The 21,319-nt window shown below is 41.3% G+C and overlaps 2 protein-coding genes across 10 annotated transcripts in view; one reads left to right on the top strand and one right to left on the bottom strand.

Annotated features, from left to right (window-relative positions):
* GYG1 (glycogenin 1) overlaps positions 1 to 13,283 on the top strand; it is a 32,851-nt gene extending 19,568 nt beyond the window's left edge. For all 4 annotated transcript variants that reach the window (XM_040636697.1, XM_040636698.1, XM_008711057.2 and 1 more), the window contains exons 6-7: positions 9,937 to 10,156; positions 12,410 to 13,283. In XM_040636697.1, coding sequence (XP_040492631.1) covers positions 9,937 to 10,156; positions 12,410 to 12,583 — 394 coding nt within the window. In that variant the 3' untranslated portion in view covers positions 12,584 to 13,283. The remainder of the gene's footprint in view (positions 1 to 9,936; positions 10,157 to 12,409) is intronic.
* A 4,973-nt stretch (positions 13,284 to 18,256) lies between these two features.
* The window catches only part of HLTF (helicase like transcription factor), a 50,652-nt gene continuing 47,589 nt past the window's right edge, over positions 18,257 to 21,319 (bottom strand). For 4 of the 6 annotated variants that reach the window (XM_040636693.1, XM_040636690.1, XM_040636694.1 and 1 more), the window contains exon 25: positions 18,257 to 20,404. In XM_040636693.1, the coding sequence (XP_040492627.1) occupies positions 20,252 to 20,404 (153 nt within the window). In that variant the 3' untranslated portion in view covers positions 18,257 to 20,251. The remainder of the gene's footprint in view (positions 20,405 to 21,319) is intronic. The other 2 variants (XM_040636691.1, XM_040636692.1) reach the window with 2 other exon arrangements.

Here is a 21,319-nt window from a genome sequence, read left to right as displayed (position 1 = left end):
ATGCAGCACTTAGCGTAGCATTGCTGTTTCATGTGAAGTTTTCGCTGAAGGATGGCCTCAGATGAATCGTATTTGGCATGAATTTGAGCCATGAAGGCGGCATCTCTAATGCCTTTCTCTCCGTACCATTTGGCTAGAACAAGGCCTAAAGGAAACACTTAATAGTTCTATCACTTTGAATGAATACTCGAACATCGCTTCTGAAAAACAAAATTAGTGCTGTTTTCTTTAATAGAAGATCCTCTTTAACACAACATAATTTGAGAGCTAAAATGCTTGGTTTAGTAACTTTTAAGGTAATTTGTGAATTGAGAAATTGGGAATTGAATTTAAGGTAATGTATGAATTGGGAAACAAGTTCATAAATGCATTTCTTAATGAAATAATATTTCCGAAAGTGCCTAGCATCGTGTTTAGGAACTAGCAGGCTTTTAGTCAAACACTAGTTTCTTTTCGGCTTTCTTCGTCTAGAAGGCCTATTTTATTCACATAGTTTAGAATCTGGCTTGTGCGTAGTGCTAGGCAAAAATCTCATCAGCCTTTTTTAAAATCAGTCGTTTAGCTCCATTTTAGCTTTTTATTCTACCTACTAACTAAAAGCTGTGTATGGCATTTTGTGCCATATAAAATGGGCCCAAAGCAAAGAGAAAGCGTTCTGCGGTATTGCTTCAAATCACCGTACAAATTAATTAGCCCTATTGACAACAGAGCTTGTTTTACCAAATAATTTCAAAATATTTTTACTTTATCTTTTTACTTGAGTTCAGATATGGTCTGGGACCTGGCCTGGTCTAGTTTTAGAAAGTGGGTCTAGAAACCTAAAAGATTTGTCTCCATTTGCTTACTGCTTTAAATTCTTCTAAGGGTATTTGTATCCACTGTTTCTTTTTCAGGAATGTGGCTTATTCACTAGGACCTTATCAAACCTCTTTAAAATCAATATTTTCCAAAAATGAAATGAGCCTTCCACATCCTGAATTCTGTTGTTCTGGTGTATTTCTGATTTGACTGGTTTTTTTTTTCCTTGACCCCTGAGATGCCCTTGGGTCCAGCTCCCCACCGTGACTATTGTCACCGAAGCCATAGCCTTTCTGTGTTCATTACTGTCACACTCTTAACATCTTCACCTAAAACCCTGAGGCCGTGTAGTTGGGATCCGTCTGATTTCCTCAGCCATCTGTTTGAACACTCACCCGTTGGCTTGGTTGCAGGCCCACAGCACGCAGAGGGCGCACAGCTGAGTGAGAGAGCTCTAGTCTAATCAGTCCGCGACTTCCCACATGTGGAGGGTGGCCCGGATGTCACGTGGCACAGTCCATCATGATTTGAGCATGGGAGAAGAATCCAGCAGTGGTTGCCCGGCCGTCTTGTTCCTCCTTCATGGGTGTCAGCAATGCCTGTTGGACCCCAGGGCCCCCAGTGGCCAGCATGGCCGTCTGGTCGTTCCGACCTCCTCTCTCTTTATCAGGCAGTGTGTCCTCTGTTCTGACTGCCACCTGTCCCACTCCCCTACCTCATCCCTTATCACCGAGGGGAAAGCTTCCGCAGCAGACCCAGCCCAGCCATTAGAGGCGCCCTGACAGTGGGCCAGAAGGGCACGAGGGGCGTCCCGGGGCAGAGGTCTGAGTGACAGACGCCCCCAGGAGGAGGTGGAGTTCGTGGGAGGGGAAAGGCGTGTGGGCTGAGTGGAAGACCTGCCTTCCTCTGCATCTCAGACGGGTGGGCTGCGGGCTCTGTTTGCCCCACACGTTTGTTTTGTCTTCCTTACGTAGTTGTCTTCTTCTTTCACTCAGGTGCCAATGCTTAAAAATCAGGGTTTCACATGAAACCTAGATTTTCAACTTCTTTTGGAAAAAAAAATCAGATATTTGGAGAAAGATGTCCAGTGACTGTTACAGGTTTGGGACCTTAAGCAATTGGAGTAAAGGAGTTGCCATTTCCTAAGATGGGAAAAATGGGGGCAAGCAGGTTTGTGGGGGCAGCATTTGACCAGAGATGGATTGAATGTATCCAGTTTGGGATGTAGTAAGTTTGAGGGGCCTGTGAAGCATCCTAGTGAAAATGGGAGCTCGATAAGTAGATGTGAGAGTGGGGAGTTGAGGAGAGAGGTCTGGGTGAGACAGACCTATGGGAGCGTCAGCATGGAAGTGCTGGTTATAGCCATGAGACAGGATGATGGAACCCAGAGAGTGACTGTGATAGAAGAGTCCAGAAAACTGAGCCCTAAAACAGGAAAATGTGGAGCAGGGCCCCGAGACAGAGAACAGTAAGGCCAGAGGAGACCCAAGAAAGTGAGGTGCTGCACCAGCCAGCCAGAGAACACGTTCCCAGGGGAGGGAGGGGCCCGTCTGTGTCAGACGCTGTTGAGCATTGGCACCGACCTGGAGTGCGGAGGTCACTGGGTGACCTTGACAAGAGCATGCCTGGTGGAGTGGTGGGAGGAAGCCTGATAGAAGTGGGTCCAGGGGAACAGAGAATCGGAGGCCGTGAGTGTAGACAACGCTTCTGAAGCGTTTTCTTTAGGAGGGCACAGAGACATGGGCTGGTAGCTAGATAGGGATATAGGATCCAGAGAGGGTAGCGGAGGCGGTTTTTTGGAGGGTGGGAGAAGGTACAGCAACGGTGTGCTGATGGGAATGACCGAGAAGCGCGAGGGCGAGCGCAGTAACGATGCAGAGAACTGGTCCGGCCGAGAGTAGCTGGAAGGGGACGTGTGCGCAAGTGGAGGGGTTGCTGTCAGGTAAGAAGCAGGACAGTTCGTCCTGTAACATGCAGGGAAGACCCAGATGACGGTAGCTGGGTGTATTTTTTGGTTGAGTGAGTGAATGAGCAAGCAGTCAGCCAGGACGGACTGAGAGTGACAGGCTGTCCCCAGGAAAGTCTCCATGGTGGCCTGGAGACATGGGGTTTCCTTGGCCTCCTCTGTGAGGACAGGCCACCCTGGTAGGGGAAGCACTTGGCTAGGTCCTCGTCTAGGTGATTAAAGTCCACGTTTGAGTACCGATGTTGTTCTGATTTCCGGGGCATGATCGGGGAGGTCATTTAGCTTGAAAGGCAAAAATCAGGGGCGTCCCTGGTGGCCACCGTTCTTTGCTGCTGGGTAGCAGCTGTCTTCTGGCGATGCGACATGTACTCACTTGTGCTCCATGGTCCCGACTGCAGACCCACTCCTCTGCGTGGCCAGCCACCCCTTGTGCTCGTGATCCTTGGTGTAGATCGTGAGTGAGTGGGTAAGAGGAGGAATTTGGGGGGTGAGTGGGGAAAGGTGGCTGACTGGTGGTAGAGGAAGGGGCTGTGCAGGAGAGTGAGGCCGAGGAGCAGGAGCGAGTGGCCATGCGCCAGAGAACATGAGCCGCTGAGGTGGGTGGAGGACGGTTGGCCACTGCGGCCACGATTCCCGGAGAAAGGTCTCACAGGCCGTGCTGTGTTTCTTCTTGGTGCCTAATTGAACGTCACACACAAATTGCTTTGTGAGACGTAAAATGGCTCCTGTGTGCGCTGTCACGGGGTCGTTCCCTTTCCATTCTGAACACTTCTGTAGTCTCATCCACACGTTACCAGCTGCTGAACTGGTCATGAAAATTCTATCTGATCTTTTGGTAACATCAGGTCACAGGGATTATTTTAACGGCTAACATAAGCAGTATTATTGCTGGCTCAGGTTCAAACTATGTCTTGTGATCTGGACGTCTCTTTTGAGATTCTATCAAGTTAAAATTAGAACACTTATTTTAAGAGATGTATGCAAGCTGAGACAAATCCCCATTACTGGGTCAGAATGAATGGCTCTTAGTAATTTAGAGACAATTGTAATATGTACCCAGTGTTGTTTTATTTTTTGTTTTTTGTTTTTTTATTCCTGGCTAGTAATTTGGTGGATAAATCAGGCAGTGAGTCAGTGAATCTTCTCGTTATCCTTGTTCTGGGTTGAGGTCAGTTGAACTTTACCTTTTGACATCAGTAATTCCCTTTCTTATTTGTCCGCTAACTATTTCGCCTTTAGCCAGGCACAGCGTAAATTCTGGCTGGTACCTGTTTGTGGCCTTTGGTGAGAGAGAGCCAGAACGAGAAAGATATCCTGAGTTTACCTTCTCTAAGGAATATCCCCGAATTTGCATTTAGGCTAAAATATTCTTTTAAGCAAAAAAGTAATTTCCCTTTTGTGACCTGTTCTCTTACTTATTTCGTTTTGATATGGTTATTTTGGATTTTCATAAATAACTGAAAAGTGGTTGGCGTGCCTGGGTGTGGCTCAGTTGGTTAAGCGTCCAACTCTTGATCTCTGCTCAGGTCTCAATCTTGGGGTCATGAGTTCAAGCCCTGTGTTGGGCTCCATGCTAGGCTTGGAGCGTACTTAATAAAAAAATAAATAAAATTTAATTTAAAAAAATTGAAGAGTAGAATTGATTAAAATGATAGAAAATGATTTTTAAAAACATTCCTCAGGGAGCAGGATTAAGACAAAAATAATTACATGAAATTCATATCTACATTAATTGAAATTGTAGATACAAAAACAGTGAGACCTTTTGCTCATCTTTTTTGCAAACTGTTTTATTATGAAAGCTAATAGAGCAAGCCCTACAGGCTGTTTTGCTGTGTAAATATTCTGCTTGTACAGTTAGAGTGTAGTTGTATAGTTTTACCCATATGACACACACATCTTCATAGAAGGTGGCCAGTGTGAGGCCTAACAGTACCCCTGTATCAAGCCAAGGGCAGCCCTAGGTGATTTCCAGAACCCGTCGTGTATGACTACCTTATGCAAAACTGCAAGTCTGTCTTCTTTTCCCTCCCACCGTCCCATCAGAGTCCCATGTCTCCCACTTAGCAGCTGCCTTACTTTGCGCCCTGCCACCATCCTCCCACCCTCAGAGGGCCTGTGGGCTGGCCAGAACCTTCCACGTTCAGTGACTCATCCAGGCCTGTGCTTCTCATAAAGAATCCTTGCTCTAAAACTTGTTCTTCTCCTACCCCAACTCATTTCCATAAATCGGTTTGGTGTGTGGCAGTTAGGTTAAAGCAATACCTTCATACCTTAAAAAAAAAAAAAAAAAAAAAAAAAAGTTCCCGTTCTTCACTGTGCAGAAGTAGGGCTAACCATGGCCTTGAACTCATGACCTCTGAAGCCTGCGCATGACTACTGTATGCCCCATCTTTCCACTTCCTCTCTCCTGCATCTCTCTGCCGTCACACTTCTGAATCCTCATGAGCTCTTTCTGGCCTGCCCTCAGTACCCCAGCTGCAATAGAAACCAAGTCACATTATGCATTTGTTTTTGCTGAAATTTGGGTAGCTGTTGGGCGGTTACGTCGTGTCTCCACAATCCTGCCCACCCCTTGTCCTTCCCCTCATCTTGCACCAAGGAATTCCTCGACTTCGGGCACAAAGGGCAGATCCATCCACATTTAGGAGCCCTTATGATCTCCATTTCTACCCCAAACAGGCTTATCAAGGACTTTCTTCAAACTCAGACTGCCCTATCTATGAAAGGACTCTGCCACGGACACAGTTTTTGTTATGACAGAATAGGTAAAGAAGGTAATCCTGAGGAACAAGGACCCGTCCTCTGGCCACAGAGGGATCAGTGATGTAGATTAAAGAGACATTCAGCGATCATGGCTTCACGAAGACGGAGCCCTGGCCTGAGCCACAGTGAAATGCAGGCTGTGGACTGTGACCAGATGGTGTTCTGTTGACATGCAAGGGGAAGGCATTGAGCCCCATGGGATGGTCTGTAACCGGAGGTTGTGGTGGCCCCTGAGCCACCTTGGGGCACAGACAGAACCAGAGGCCGAAGTGTCCGCTCCTGCCGCCTGCAGAGACGGACGGTCTGTGTCCCTGGGAGGTGTTCGCAGCTCTGCAGTGGGCTGGACCACTGTGCCCTCCCTCTGCTGAGCTTTAAAGGCCCAGTTCATGGAGTGAGGTGCTGGAGAGGAGCTGGGGTGGCCCTTAGACACTGTCTAGCACAGTCCACATAGGGGTCAGCCGTTGGTCCTAAGCACCACATTCCGTTTCTTGTTCTCCCCACCTTTCCCTTACCTTTGTGCAAGCTGAACCCTCTGGACACAGTCTTTCTTAGGCAGTGCTAAGTTGCTTGCTTTGCAGCTTTCTTTCCTAGTGGTTACTTTCTTGCTCTGTCCTTGACTATATCTGGAGTATTTCCAGGGCTCATTAGACACATCCTTTCCACTTTTCAGACTGACCGTCTGTAGGCAGGGACTTAATCTCTGAAGTAACAGATGTCCCTCTCAGATGATGTCCTTCTAATTCTGGGAGTGTCTTTCAGTAACAGCCTAGTTGTGGTTAAGAACCTTGGCTCTGGAACCAGGCTGCCTCCGTGGAATCCCAGCCCTGTCACTCACCAGCCATGTGAACCTAGACAAGTTCGGGAACTGCTTCATGCCTCGGTTTCCTCACATAGTTGTTTTGGAGATTAACTGGGTTATAAACCATGCAGTTGTTAACCAGTGCCTGGGACATGTAAGTAGTAAATGGATGTCAGCTATTAACGTGACTCCTGTTTAATCGTCTGCAAACTGTCGGGAAGCAGGTTAGAAAGGAAGAGAGTTTATGCTATATTCACATTTTAGTGTATTTTAATTGGTACTGTTACCTCTCCTATAACGACCGTAGGACATTCGTATTAGGATTGAAGTTTACCGGCCAGTCGTCTTCTAGGAGGAGCGAGCAAGTAGTCTTGCTGCGGGCAAGATGAATCGGGGGGAGGGATGTCTGAGAAGGTGGAAGCGTGTGCTCTGTTGCGCTCACAGGCACGTTTGTATTACAGATGACGTAGTGCCTGCCACCCCCCAAAACGCACGCAAGTGTCCGGTCTCTAGGATGGGTTCCCCCATCAGCACTAGAACGTTTGTCGAAGGCTGTTACCTTCACCTTGCCGTCTTTCCCAGGTCTTCTCTGCACCCCACTTCCTGCACAAAGCCTCTCCTGAAAATCCCCACCTGCCTTGGCGTTTCCGTAGCCCCTCGAGTCGGCATTGCCCTGGTAGCCTTGACTCCTTGCCCTGTTTGTGCTGCTGTTTCTTATCTTATGTTACATGACTCCGTTCCCTGTTTGGGGGGAAATCTTTGGGGTCCTGCACTGACTGTATGTAACAGTTGCTTATTTAATTAATAGCCCTGTCTGCACAAATCTTGAGCATTATCCTTTTAATGATGAAATTGAGAGTACTTGTGTGCGTGTGTGTGCGCGTGTGTAAAATACAATGAAGAGTCAGCTTGGGGATGTCCGGTGTTGACTTCATTTTCAGAAGAACGGCGCTGTGGTAGTGGCCGTCCGTCTTAGGAGGAAATTTGCGGTAGGCTCTGTTTTCCTTGCATACTTTTGGAGTGGCAGCATGGTAGGACTGGCAAGAGCGCAGGCTGCAGAGGCAGAACTGCGCCAAATCCCTTTTCTGCCGCCTCACGGCGATATGGCTCCGGGTGACTCACTGGCCTCTAGGAGCCTCCGTTAGCACGTTAGTAAGACCTGCCTTTGCCAGACTGTTATTGTTCCCAATCACGTCCTTCACAGTTTGGGCCCAGGACGCCTGGGTGGCTCAGTCGGTTAAGCGTCTGCCTTCGGCTCAGGTCGTGACCCTGAGGTCCTGGGATCGAGCCCCGCATCGGGCTCCCTGCTCAGCTCCCCTCTCTCTCCCCTGGCTTGTGCATGCTCTCACTTGCTCACTCTTTCTCCCTGACAAATGAATAAAAAAAAAATCTTAAAAAAAAAATTGGGGGTCCCAAATGTAGGAAACTCTCAGCTAATGATAGCTATGTAATAGGTCTCTGGCATTAAAACAAACAAACCCTCCAAAAAACCCCAAAACTTCAAAAGATTGTTAAGGTTACATGAATAGTTTGCATTATGTCAATCTGTACATCACGTTCAACTACTTTGGTTGCCTCTCGGATAAATCCACTAAAATCTAATGCTTGAACCCAACACCCAAGGATCTGTCCCACTTTTCCTTTCCCTATCAGTTTCCTCTTTGGCTGCAGTGGGAGTACCCTCGGTCTAACTCACATACGCTCACCTGATACTGGCTCTCCCCCTGCTTAGAGTTCTCTGTATCACCAGCTCGCCAGCTCCTGTCTGTTGTACAAGCTTTAAGTCTTTGCCCCATGGAACCTACCTTTCGTGACCGCCCTGCCTTTGCATTCCCGGAGCACCCACTGCTCCCATCTTTCTTTTGGCATTTGTATTCACCTTTATTATTTGGTTTTATGTACATAGATTTCCTCCCAGCCAGAATAGGGCCACTCTTAACTCTTACTCTAAGAAATTATTATGAAATATAGTATATATACAAAAGGGTATATATAAAAAATGTGGTGTTGTTGTTCTTTTAATCCAGGTTAAGAAACGGAACATAACCAGTACCTTAGAAGCTGTCTTGTCTGTCCCTTCCCCATCATGGCTTCCCCTTTCCCCCAGAGATAACCAACATCATGACACATGTATTGATTACAGTTTTCTACCCTTTATTTTTTTTAAAGATTTTATTCATTTGAGAGAGAGAGAGAGAGCGAGCATGAGCAGGAGGAGAAGCAGAGGGAGAGCGAAAGGGAGAAGCAGACTCTCCACTGAGCAGGGAACCCAGTGCAGGACTCGATCCCAGGACCCTGGGACCATGACCTGAACTGAAGGCAGATGCCCCACCCACTGAGCCACCCAGGTGTCCCCAGTTTTCTACTCTTCTACTCTTTAAACAGTACTTTTTTTGTTTTGCCCTATGTAAGTGGATTCATATATATGAATTTCTACCTCAAATTTTTCAGCATGTTTAAAAAATTCATCCATTTGCTACATGATGTGTGTGGCTATAGTTCGTTTATTTTCACTGCCGTTATTGTATTCCATGATCTGAATATACCAGAAGTTGTCCTTTAAAAATGACAAAATGGACAAACGAGCATAGAATCTCAGTGGCCTTCAACAGTGGGTCTCTATTTCTTGCTCACGTGTTGGTGGATCGGCTGGCGCGGCTCTGATGGTCTCAGCAAGGTTCGGAGCCGGGACACGGGTTTGACCCACATCCGCTCCGTGGGTCTCATCCGCTCTTCTGCTGACCGAGATCCCGCAGAGAGAGGGGCCAGAAACAAGCAGGGCTTTTTATTTTATTTATTTACGTATTTTTTAAGACACACCGTCACTTCCTCCCACGTTTCACCGGCGAAGGCAAGTTCTGTGAGCGCGCCCGGTTATCAGGGAGGCCGAACGCGTGCTCCTCCTGTGGAGATGGGGGAGGAGTGACCGCTTGCTGAACAAGCTTAATCTAAGACACGGTCGTTTGGGTGTTTGTCGTTGCGACCGTTTCAAACAGCGGCGCTGCCGTGAGCGTGCTCTCCGTTGCTCGCGCGTCAGGGTTTCCGCCGGCTCTGCGCCTGGGGGCTGAGCTTCAGGTCGGAGCTGCGAGCGTTTGCCGTGTCGCTGGGTAATAGCAAATGGTTTTCCAAGTGGTCGTGCCTCTCCTCCCGCCGTGGATCGTGTTCTGGTTCTTGCACTGACCCACTGCTCCTTTTGGGTTTTTGTATATATTTAACATCCAACTGAATAATTTCAAATATATGTCAACATTTTTTCAGTGAGCTCAGGTTGTTTTCTTTTTTTTTTTTTTTAAAGATTTTATTTATTTATTCAACAGAGATAGAGACAGCCAGCGAGAGAGGGAACACAAGCAGGGGGAGTGGGAGAGGAAGAAGCAGGCTCCCAGCGGAAGAGCCTGACGTGGGGCTCTATCCCATAACGCCGGGATCACGCCCTGAGCCGAAGGCAGACGCTTAACGACTGAGCCACCCAGGCGCCCCTCAGGTTCTTTTCTAACCACTACTTCTAGTGGAAGGTGCATCGTTAGGGCTTCAGAACAAAGTGCTGCCGATCTTTTTGTCAGCGCTCAGAATCCACTAATGGTTTCAACTCGTGTTCTCTTGGCAGATTTGGTGCAAATGCCAAAGTTGTGCATTTCCTGGGGCGAATCAAGCCATGGAATTATGCTTATGATCCTAACACAAAAAGTGTCAAAAGTGAGTCCCATGATCCCACCGTGACTCATCCAGAGTTTCTCAGCCTGTGGTGGGACATCTTCACCACCAACGTTTTACCTCTGCTTCAGCAGTTTGGCCTTGTCAGAGACACCCGCTCGTACCTAAGTGTGGTAGGTTCTGTGTTTTTCTTTCAGGTAATTTAGTGCTGTACTTTTTAAAACTTGGTATACTGGTAGCGGTAGTATTTAGTGGTACTTTAAATGGAGATAAATAAGATTTGTTGTAGGAAAAAAATGTCCATCTTACAGGGAAGAAATACTGCCAGCAAAGACAAAGCAGTAAATTTTGTGGCAGATTTCATTAGATCTGAGAGCATAAGGAAGGACTTTAGAGGTGTGTCTGTGTGTGTGTGTGTGTGTACACACACACATATATATATCCATATCTAGTACGTATAGAATTCTTAGCCCATTGTTCTAAGATTCTGAGGTTATTCCTAAAGTATAAAGAATGCCTTATTGCATGTTTTAGGAACTACAAACATTTAAATATACATATTTTTTATTTTTGCCATCTGCTTAGAAGAATGTATTTTCAGTGAACATTATAATAACATGCAAAACAAACACTTGCGAAAACAAATACTTTTCTAGGATTACTTTGGTTTGCCATGCTTGCACTCCTGTGGTTGCACAGAATCTTGAAAAAGAAATCTCGTAAGAGGAGGATGACATTAACATTTACAACAACTTGCTTAGCCTCTTTCCTGACTTTAAATGTCTTCCTCTGAGGTTGGTTCTTTTGGAAGAACTGGAAGAGGATGAGAAGTTGTACTTCTGTGCTACATGCTAATATATAAAGAAGAGAACCGAAGGGGTGAATTACAATCAAGTCTACCTGATCAGTTAATTACCTTGTTATAATTATAAGAGGCTATAAGGTTCTGAGAGATCCTTTTCTTTGCCATGGTAGAGATTTTAGCCATTTCACTTAGTAGCACTTGCACCAATATATAAAATGGAGAAAGGGAAAAATAACACTAACATTCTTACTTTAATTGCTTTATATGGACCATGAAATAATACTTGTACAGTACTCGGAACATTGCCTGGCACATAGTAAGCGCATAAAGAAAGCTAGCTATTATTATGTAACCCTTACAACTACTCTGTCAATTAAGTGTTATTGTTAATATGCCCTTTTATATATAAAAATTAAGTGAGGTTTAAAGAAGTTAAATAACTTCTCTTAGTTACATAACATACTCATCAAAAGCAGAACTGGGACTGAAATCTAGGTCTGCAAGACTGTTACCTTCTGAACAATATCGCGAAACAGAATTCTGGAAGAGCCTCCCTATATCATTGCTGTGGCAAGTGGAAGCAAAAGCAGGGGTAATCCAGGGTAAGGACTTACGTTGCTTCAGCTGTGAAACCACCCCATGGAATCTGCCCAATTACGTGGAGTTCCAGTGTATCTGAACACCTACGTATACACAAATACTGACATACATAGCAACAAAAACCAGTAATCAAAAATTTTGTTCTCCCATTTTTCTGTTAAAAGCAATACCTGTATGCATTCACTCACCTTCCTTTTTCTCTATTTCTAGTACCTTCTCACCACAGAGCTTTTTGAAGGATAGCTTTGATATTCTTTTATGGTACAATTGAAGTTAATTGCCTTTCTAATAGTAATAGGATCCTATTTTAACATAGAGTAGGTTTGCTGTATTTCCTGCACATTTCCCTTGTTCCTTCCACGACCCAAGGACTGAGAATTATGAACCAAGGAAGGGTGATGGGAATTGAAACGATTGTTCAAGACTAAGCCAATTGACATGAGCTACGAGAATAGATGATACTTGATAATAAGTTTGAACAGGCAGATAAGTTTGATGCGTAGTCTCAAGCCATTTAGCCCTCGCTTTTATAACATGACAACTTGTGTATGTGGTGTGGCTCTCTGGTTGGGTGCTTTCTGAAGCTTAGCCTCTGAGGTATCATTTTGTTTAAGTTCTCAACCTTTCAGAGCCCACACAGATGGAGAATTGATCGTGAGACTGTGTTCCCTTGTCCGTCCATCTTACACTTTCTAATGAACTGTTTGCAGCTTTCAGACTTGGTCTATACACTGGCTTTCTCTTGTGGCTTCTGTAGAAAGGTATGCAGAACTTAAACATTAACCCTAATTACTTTGTTCTCCCAATGTTTGCACTGAGTCAAGAAGTCTTCATTTCGTTAGGAATAAATCATATGACCCTGTATTTCTGTGTCTTTTGTTTGTTTCATGTAATACTTTTCAGTTTTTGCTACTTTGCATGATAATTCATCCTGGCTTTTCTCACCTTCAACTTATTGCTTGCTTTAAAACCATCTGATTTTCAGCTCTCAAGAAGTCTCTGATTATGCTCTCCTTTTTAGGAAGACGTCTCAGGAGCCATATCACATCTGTCCTTTGGGGAGATCACGGCTGCGGCACCGCCTTGTGTGTCCTCAGAAGAACGGAAGGAGCGGTGGGAACAGGGCCAGGCTGATTATATGGGAGCAGATTCCTTTGACAACATCAAGAGGAAACTTGACACTTACCTCCAGTAGAAACACTGCCATTTTCCCATGGACACATCCACTTCACAGGCACTTGTTTCTGATACTTAGTTATCTAGAGCTGGGTTAAGAAAGGTCTGTTACAGTCGCTAGAAGCTTTCCTAGAATTCATCAGATGAGGGGATTTTGCAGGACAACAGGTGAGAACTGGGCAAAAGTTGTGAAGTAGCAGTTCTGTTACGTGGACAGCGTTCTGCTTTTTAACCCTAGGCTTATTCATTATTCAGCTCATGTGTTGGAAATTCTTAATTTTGCTGATGGCCAACATATGTGGTAAGGGAAACTCAAGCTCATTAAAATGGCTGCCTCGACTCTAAAAATGTGCCAGTGCAGGCTCTAAATCAGTCTCCTTCAGACTGGGACAGGATCTCTCTTGCTTGCGTGTTGTACCTTTCACTAGACCTGCATTTTATTTAGAATTGCCCAGAGACTGCCAGAGTGATTCTAATTCTGCTTTCAGGTGAAGACAGCCTGTAACACTGCTGAGTGATTCATAAACCTATCGACAAATGGTGTTAACCCATTTTATTTCCTAATTCTAGTGTCTGAAATTGTTCACCAGTTTTCTGTGTACAGTAAGGCAGTATGCTAAAATGCTTTCGTTCGGTTCTGTATATCTGTAAACAGCAGTGTGTTCTCTGAAGGTTACCTGCGGGGGCACCTTGTATGAAAATAAAGACTTCATGCCGTATCTTGGTTGTCTGATTAAGGGATTCCCACTCCCCTTGAAAAAAATGTATTAGGTAGTTTTTCATAATTTGTAGAATTTTTCAGTGTTTTAAAAACCATTGTAAAACTTGACACTTAGAATTGGTTTCTAGATACCTAGAAATATTTCCATCTAGTGTTGTCCAGTGACAGTGATGGATGTTGACTGATGGAGGAAAGTGAGATCAAATTAATCTGTCATTTACATTATATCTCCATATCAAGTTGAGTATTCAGATTTTAGAAAATATTATAATGTTAAAATCATCATAGGTTCATTATCAGTCTCTGGACATATTTGATAATCTTTCAGGATTGTTAGAATCCGTACTGGAACCAGTGACTTCTAGTGTTTTTATTCATGAATTAAAATGATGTTAAGTGTAAAGGATATTTATTTAATGTATAGATGATTCTAAGTTGCCAGGACGGCAAGCCAGGGAAAGGCAGGATCCAAAATGACCTTTTAAAACCAACGTGAGTAATCATTCTGTTGGAGGGGGGGAGGCGGAAACAAACCAGGAGAGAAGACCATGACCAGAAACTCGAGAGGTTTAATTGGGCAGAAGCTGCAATGGCTTTTGTGATCTAAGTAACCTTCAAGGTCGCCCTTCTTTATTTCCACAATATCCTACTGGTTACACAAGTCAGCCCTGTTCAATATGCGTGTGAATGAATTACACAGGGATACGGACTCCTGGAGGCAAGAATGGTTAAGGGCCACCTTGGAGGCTGGTTACAGAAGAGCTCAAGAAGAACCTGAGGATTTACCTAAAATTGTAAAAGATCTAAGTGATTTCTGAAGATAAACTACAATTACTTCGGCTGGTGGCGGAGTTGCTATAATCTGCAAGTGCACAAAGCACTACTGGAGACTGGTGCCTCCATGTGTCAGGTGCTGTGGTGCCTCTTCTCAAAATACTCCTAAATCCGAGGATCTCCGCCTTGGGGGGTTTATCAGGATGCAACCTATCATAAGTCTCCTAAGTCAAGAGAGATGTGTATAAAATAAGGAGCTGGTTTCCTGCCATCCTCCAAAGGTAACCAAGGTGATTTGGGGAGATTGTTTTCTAAACATCATTATGAATTAGTGAATTTTAATGTAGGTGGTTTCAATCCATTGCAGTTATTCTTAAAGATCTAATTGTTTTACCTTTGTGATTTACATTTTAAGAACACTGCTTTTGCAGCTGGTGGAAAAGAGCTCGAATTGAGGACAAAAGAGTTGATGGGAAGGACAGTTAGTTTACACTGGTGGTCCTGGACAGAGACCGTGGTAATCTAGCATACCTTTCACCAGGATGAAGGCAGTGAAGTTGCTGATGGATTGGATGTAAAGAGTGAGGAAAAAGGAGTAAGTGAAGATGAGGGGCTTGAGCAACTGAGTCTCCAACCTTGCTGCTCCCTAAAACATTGGAGACTTAACTGTAAGTAGTTTCTTATGCCTCATCACTTAAAAATTCTGACTCAGTAGGTCTTGGTTGAGTCTATCGTGTCTCTGCTCCAAGTAACTACCAGGCAATCCAAGACTCTGACCCAAGTAACACTTGTTACATTAAGGAGGTATTTGTACTGAATACAACAGGGAATGAGGTTTTTAGTGGAAGATGCCTGAAGAGGTAAGGTGGCTATTGCATAGCAGGGGGCTCAACTTCTCATTAAAGTAAAGCCTTTCCAAAAGACAGTCTCAGCTCTTTGAGTGATACAGAAAACATTACCATAAATAACATGTATGAATATATTTGTATAGTGTTTACCTTTTTAATGTCACTGAGACTTGAAGCATTACGCTAAGTAAGATTTGGCACATCCTTAAAATAGTCTGCTATGGTTTGCTTTTTTCTTTATTATTACAAATACACAAATGGATTATAGTCTTATTATATTTGGGTTATTTGATTAACTTATTTCTCTGGGTGTCAGACGCAGAAATTTGACCTCCTTTAAATAAAACTATGTAAGAAAGCATAAAGAAGAAAGTTTACTGGGCATTTACATCTCAGTTCTCCTGTCAATCCTATGATGTATATACAGTATACACATTTTTGCAGATAATGAGAATAAGGTAAATGATTTGCAGATTTTGATTCAAATTTTTGTACCCCAAAGCTATACTTTCTGCATTAAAAAAAAAAAGTATGGTCAAAACAGACAATGAAATCAGAGAAACCTCTCTATATAACCAGAAATACAAATGCCAGAAATCTAGGGAGTAATACAATGTATAGTAAAAGAGCTTTCATTTTGCTATGAAGATACGGAACTTGGCTTGAAATAGGACTTGGGAAATACCTTTTACAAAGGCTTTAATTAAATAGGCTGCCTGAAATTATAATATAAAAATAAATGGATAAAATCCCAGGATAGAATTTGTTGGGAGTTTTGGCTGGGACTTGATTCAGCTCCTGAACATACACACGTATCTTATAAGAAGCTTCTATTATCCTGTTTTCTTTCAGTGGTTTTATTGGCCTAGAAGAGGTACAGCTTCTATTACAGGACTGTGCTGTGCTATTGTGATGTATTCAGGGTCGATGTACACCTATATGGGCAAAGGCTCCTTACACCTTATACACAGCAGCAGTTCAGTTCTTGTGATCTACTTACTCTGTATTCACTTTTCTTGATGTCCAGTCTATCAGCTATCATTTCTCACTACCGTTGGACTAGAATAAAAATAGGGAAAGAGTCAAATAGTTCAGGAAAGGGCCTTTGAATGCTAGTCCTTTTCCACTGAGTCAAGTACAGTTGAACTTGAACAACACAGGTTGAACGGCGAGGGTCCACTTACACATGGATTTTTTTTTTTAATACAGTATAGTACTGTATTTTCTTGTCCTTACGATTTTAATTTTCTCCAGCTTTATTATAAAAATACAGTATATTTTATATATAAAGTATGTGTTGTTTTATCAGTAAGGCTTCTGGTTAGCAGCAGGCTACTAGTAGGTAAGTTTTGGGGGAGTCAAAAGTTATATGTGGATTTTCAAGAGCACAGGGGGGTAAGCACCCCTAGCCCCCATGTAGTTCAAGGGTCGAATGTATAGGGAATTACTGAAGGCTACTATTTTAGGTGATCGAAGCTTTTTTGGCTCCTGGGTCCCTGGTTGAGATGAACAGAAATCCAGTCTTCAGACAACTAATACTGCCATGCAGTATGTAATCTGAATAATTTAGTGTATTCTGAACTCTGTTATCAGAAGAGATCACAAAATTCATAGCGTTTTCTTTTTACAATTGAGAAAAGTTTATCAAAGCATCAAATTTGTGTATGGGGGGGAATCAAATATATCGACCTGGTGTTTTTTGTCTTAATACTTTTTGTCCCTCCCCTTTTTTTACATTGTATAAGCGATAAAGCTCTAAAGTGAAAAAGCTTACATAATTTAATATTCATTGAAGGCTATTAACTTTTGGAATCAAAAAGGATGACAAGTATACCATAGAAAATAGCATTTAATGTGCAAAAAAGTATCCAGGTTAAGAGGTTGAGAAATCACTGAACTAGGCGAACAGATTTCTTTCCTTGATCTTTTCAAGGATATGCCTTAATTAAGGTGAAGTACTAACTTTTTCAACTATACCTCAAAATCTTTTCCAGGCAGCCTGAAATACCAAGGGTCAGCTAGTAAGATGTGTAAAATGGCAACATTTGTAGAAGTTCAGTATATCATTTTTTTAAATCTTGTGAACAGTGGTGGATAGAATAGCCTTTTGCTGTTAAGACAAATCTGCCTACACAAAGGTCAGATCCATGCCTTTGGAGATTAACTCCATGCTTGATCAAGGTCTGTAATTCATGCCTAAAATGAATGTTTATCTTAAATCTCCTTACTTACACCTGCAAGAAGCCTATTATGTCTCTTTCAGTAGAACATTTCTCATGAAATATTTAATTTACCTGTTCTTTACCAACATACTGATACCAGGGCAAGTTTTCTTTAAAAACCTATAGTGTACTATTAGGGAATATCCCTTCCCTCCCCTAATAAAAAACGTAAGTTAGGCATTCAGGAAGCTGTATCCCGGTTAGTTTTATCTGCCTTTATTCTTAATTAACCAGAATGCTGAAAAGACCACAAAGTTACTGAAAACCTTCCTGAAAGTGTTCATGTCTCTTCTTTAGTTAAGTGCAGCACAGACTTAATGGGGAAAGAAAACATCTGCTCACAAGGTTTCTAATCAACAGTTTCCCCTTTGAAGTAAGCAATACTGCAGGAAAGCATCCCAGTCATTATTCACAGCTGCCAGTTTTCTGGCTCCTTTTATTCAGAAGTACCATACAAATAAGGTACCAAATTCCAGAATGTAGAACCTGGTTACTACATATTTACTAATGAATGAGGGAAAATTGTATTATACCTTTTGCAAGTATTTTAAATTTAATATGCTAAAAACTTAAGGTTAAACATCTGAGCTATTTAGCCAAACATGATATTTGTCTGCATGTGTTTAATGAATCTTCCAAATCCTAATGAATAGAATTTTGGCAAGTACTATCAATAATGGAAAAAAATACATCAATACCTTCGACTTCCCCCAATAGAAAACATATGCTGCCTGAAGATAATTTCATTGGTACTTACTAGTAATAAACACAAGATATTTTCATGATTTAGTATTTCAATCCTAGATTAGGGCAAAATCTTTGATACAGAGTGCTATCTATTAATAGTATTATCGCATCTCCTTTTTTTCCTGGCAGATGAGGAAAATAATTGGAACCCACGTTTTAGAAGATCAAGGCACTTAACTTTAAAAATATATACACTCTGATTTCTAAACAAATTTAGTCAAATTGAGCAAAATAAAAAAGATGGTAAAACTTGTTACTCATAGTACTTATGTACTGTCAGTAAAAAACAATTGTGTAAAATGGGTATCTTCACAAGTGGGAGATTTATAAAAAAATTTCCTTCAAAGAAAAAGTCACAAAAATTATGGCACAGAAGAAGCTGATTTTTAAAACTTTTATTGATTTTAAAACAAAATCCAGTTTGAACCACAAGTGGGAATACAATGTCTTCAAGATACTTCTAAAGCTATTATTCTACATAATGATAAAACAGAATTAACAAGAGGATAATACGACCTTTTCATTCCGGTGGTTTATAGATTTTCTTAGGATGAATTAAATTTGTTTAACACCATTTAATAGGACTACAAAAACAGGTATTTTTTAAATGGCTTGCCAAATTTATCATTATGAATGTTTAAAAACACAACTCTGTAAATGGGTAAAGAAGCAAGCTAAGTCTTTTACAGTGAGTTTGCAAGGCTTTGCCTTTGTAAGCAAGAAAAGTACATATATAATTTTTTTTTTGCTGAAAATTTTTTGTATTTAATCTCACGGGAATATTGGTATATAGAAATCCACATACTATATTTCATGAGATTTTCATCAACCTGATTGTTTTTGTGTAATGCTAGTTCTACAAGGTAAAGAAATTCCCTATTGCTCCTAATGTTAGTTGACCAACCCCAAGTTGTTATTCCACACTTATCCGTACAGAAAGGTCTATTGATCCTTTTAACCAGCCCTCTGCCTTACCTGCTGCCAAAGAGAAAAGGCGCTGGGAAGATTCTTGCTGTCTAATCCACTGTTCCCTTGGAGCAAGAGACCCAGCACAGGGAGGGGAGAATTTAGCTATTCATAGATTTAGCACGCATCTAGGTGTATGCCCCAGAACACAACACTGCCTCCAAGCTCATCTTTATTTCTTAACACTGTAAGTAAAATGAAAAGTGTTCTTAAGTCTGCACGGTCAAACAGGAAGCTTCTCCTGTTACAGTAATCTTTCTCTGGATTAAAAAGTTCCCGTTAGGGAAAAACACCACTAACTAACGTGATGGCCGAATGTAGAGCTTGTGTAAATGTGACTCAGAGTCATCTAGAATGCCATGGCAACCACTGTGAGTCTGATTATTAACAAAAAAGTAAGAAAAAGAGGACTAATTTTATAGATAAATGTAGGGTGAATTACTAAAGTTCCAAAATCAATGTCTGATTCTAAACACAGTAACAAAGAAATTTTTCCATTCAGGATTAAGATGTCTTTAAGAGTTGAAACGATTTTGGAGGTCATCCAGCCCAACTTCCATCCAGATATCACGCCTCTCACATATAGTAGTCTTCTGAATTATAAAAATTTATAAAGTTATTTTAAAAAAAAAACTACATAAATAAAAATTATCTCTATATATAGAAATATCTATTCAGCAATTCCATAATTTAAATATTCAAATTAAACTGGGTAGAACTGGTTCCTTCTCACCACCACAGACTGTATTTACACACTAACACATCGAATTACATTTAATAGTACTACTTGACTAAAATGGAGAAAAATAGTATTCTAACACAGTCCCTATGTGAATTAGATCTCAAACTGTTAAAAAAAAAAGTTAACTTGGTAACCTGGACTTCAGTGTCCCATTTAAGGTTTGATTCTGGAATGCAAATATGGTTTTTCAAAGTAATAAAATCTCTTGTATATAGTCTATGTATTAATTGTTTACAAGGACTGTGAATCCATCACATCACAAATGGGAGGCTCTAGTGATTAACCAAATGTGTCCAACACAGAAAATAACTCTTTATTTGGTCAAAAGTATAAAAGGTTTGACCTTACTTGAAATATGAAAAAGCTGAGTATTTGAAAGATATATGAAAATACTCAGCAAAGACACTATGAAAAGCTGAATAACAAAGTAACTTTCTCAAAAAATTATTTTAGGCCACAGTATATAACAGAACTTATTGCTATTTGAAATATCATTAAAAATAGGTTCATATATAGAAGAGATTGTTTCAGTAATACTTTGCTAATATAAAATGATACGCTCCTTTTAAGAAGACATACTCTAGATCTCATTTCTAAAACTCTATTTTCTGATTTCCAAAATTTCCATATATATCTAATCAAACTGACCTTACCAAAATCCCACAAATTATAAATCAATTAAAGTTCTGATTTCATTAATTTTAGCTTGTTTCATTTCATTAGCATTTGTTTTTTTAGTTCCAAAGGCTCCAGCAGCAAGTTCTCTCTTTGTGTTTTGTATTTTCAGCATATTTTCTTCAACAGAATCCTTCACAATGAACTTGGGGGGAAAAAAAAAGTACTTTTTAGGTCACAATATTTAAACTCTTCAATGAAAAAAAAAGAAAATTTAAGACATGTTGAAATGTTGGTCCACTATAAAGAAATCTGCTTTCTTACAGTATTACATAGATTATTGACTGATTTTGAAAGCTATTAGAAACTGGTTAGCTGTCCTTTTTTTCTCAATATGAAGTGAGCATATTTAGAATATGAGAGAATACCAGAGCTGAGTATTGCTTTCCCTCATTATTCAATATGGTTTTCCTGTATAAAGAATATGGCTGTAAGGCCATAAGTTACATCTAAGAACAGCACCAAAACCAGCAAACTTTATAGGCAACTCTGTAAGTGGAATACCTGCAAAATAAATTTAGCATTATATTTAGCCAAATGAGATTTCCCCAGAAATGCAAGAATGTGCCTTTGTCTGGTTTAACTTATAACATGGATAAGTTAAAAAAAGACATCTTCTCAACAGATGCTTAAGAAGCATTTCTAATAAAAAACCTTGATTAAAAAAAAACCTATAAATAAATGTCCCTCAGTCTTACATGTATCCACTAGAAACTCACCAAGAACAATGTACTCACAATGTAAAACAATAAAAGGAACAGTTCAAGAATGATTACTATCACTACTAACAGTCAACATTGTGTAGAGGTCCAGTTACTGTCATAACTATGTAACATTACTGAAATACATAAAAGACCTAAATAAATGAAGAGATATACTAAATTCTTATATGGGAACACTCCTTATTTATAAGGTGTGTTTATATATTTATAAAGACCATTCTCAAATTAATCATAACTTTAATAAATCCCAAACAAGATTTCTTAAATGGGATCTGGTAACCTAAATCCAAAAGTTCAAGAGTAAATAATTGTATTAGTGAATTTCCAAAAAGAAGGGT

The sequence above is a fragment of the Ursus maritimus genome, unplaced genomic scaffold (assembly GCF_017311325.1).
Source record: "Ursus maritimus isolate PB19 unplaced genomic scaffold, ASM1731132v1 scaffold_20, whole genome shotgun sequence".
Classification (NCBI taxonomy): Eukaryota; Metazoa; Chordata; class Mammalia; order Carnivora; family Ursidae; genus Ursus; species Ursus maritimus.
This window is presented reverse-complemented; position numbering and strand designations above follow the sequence as displayed.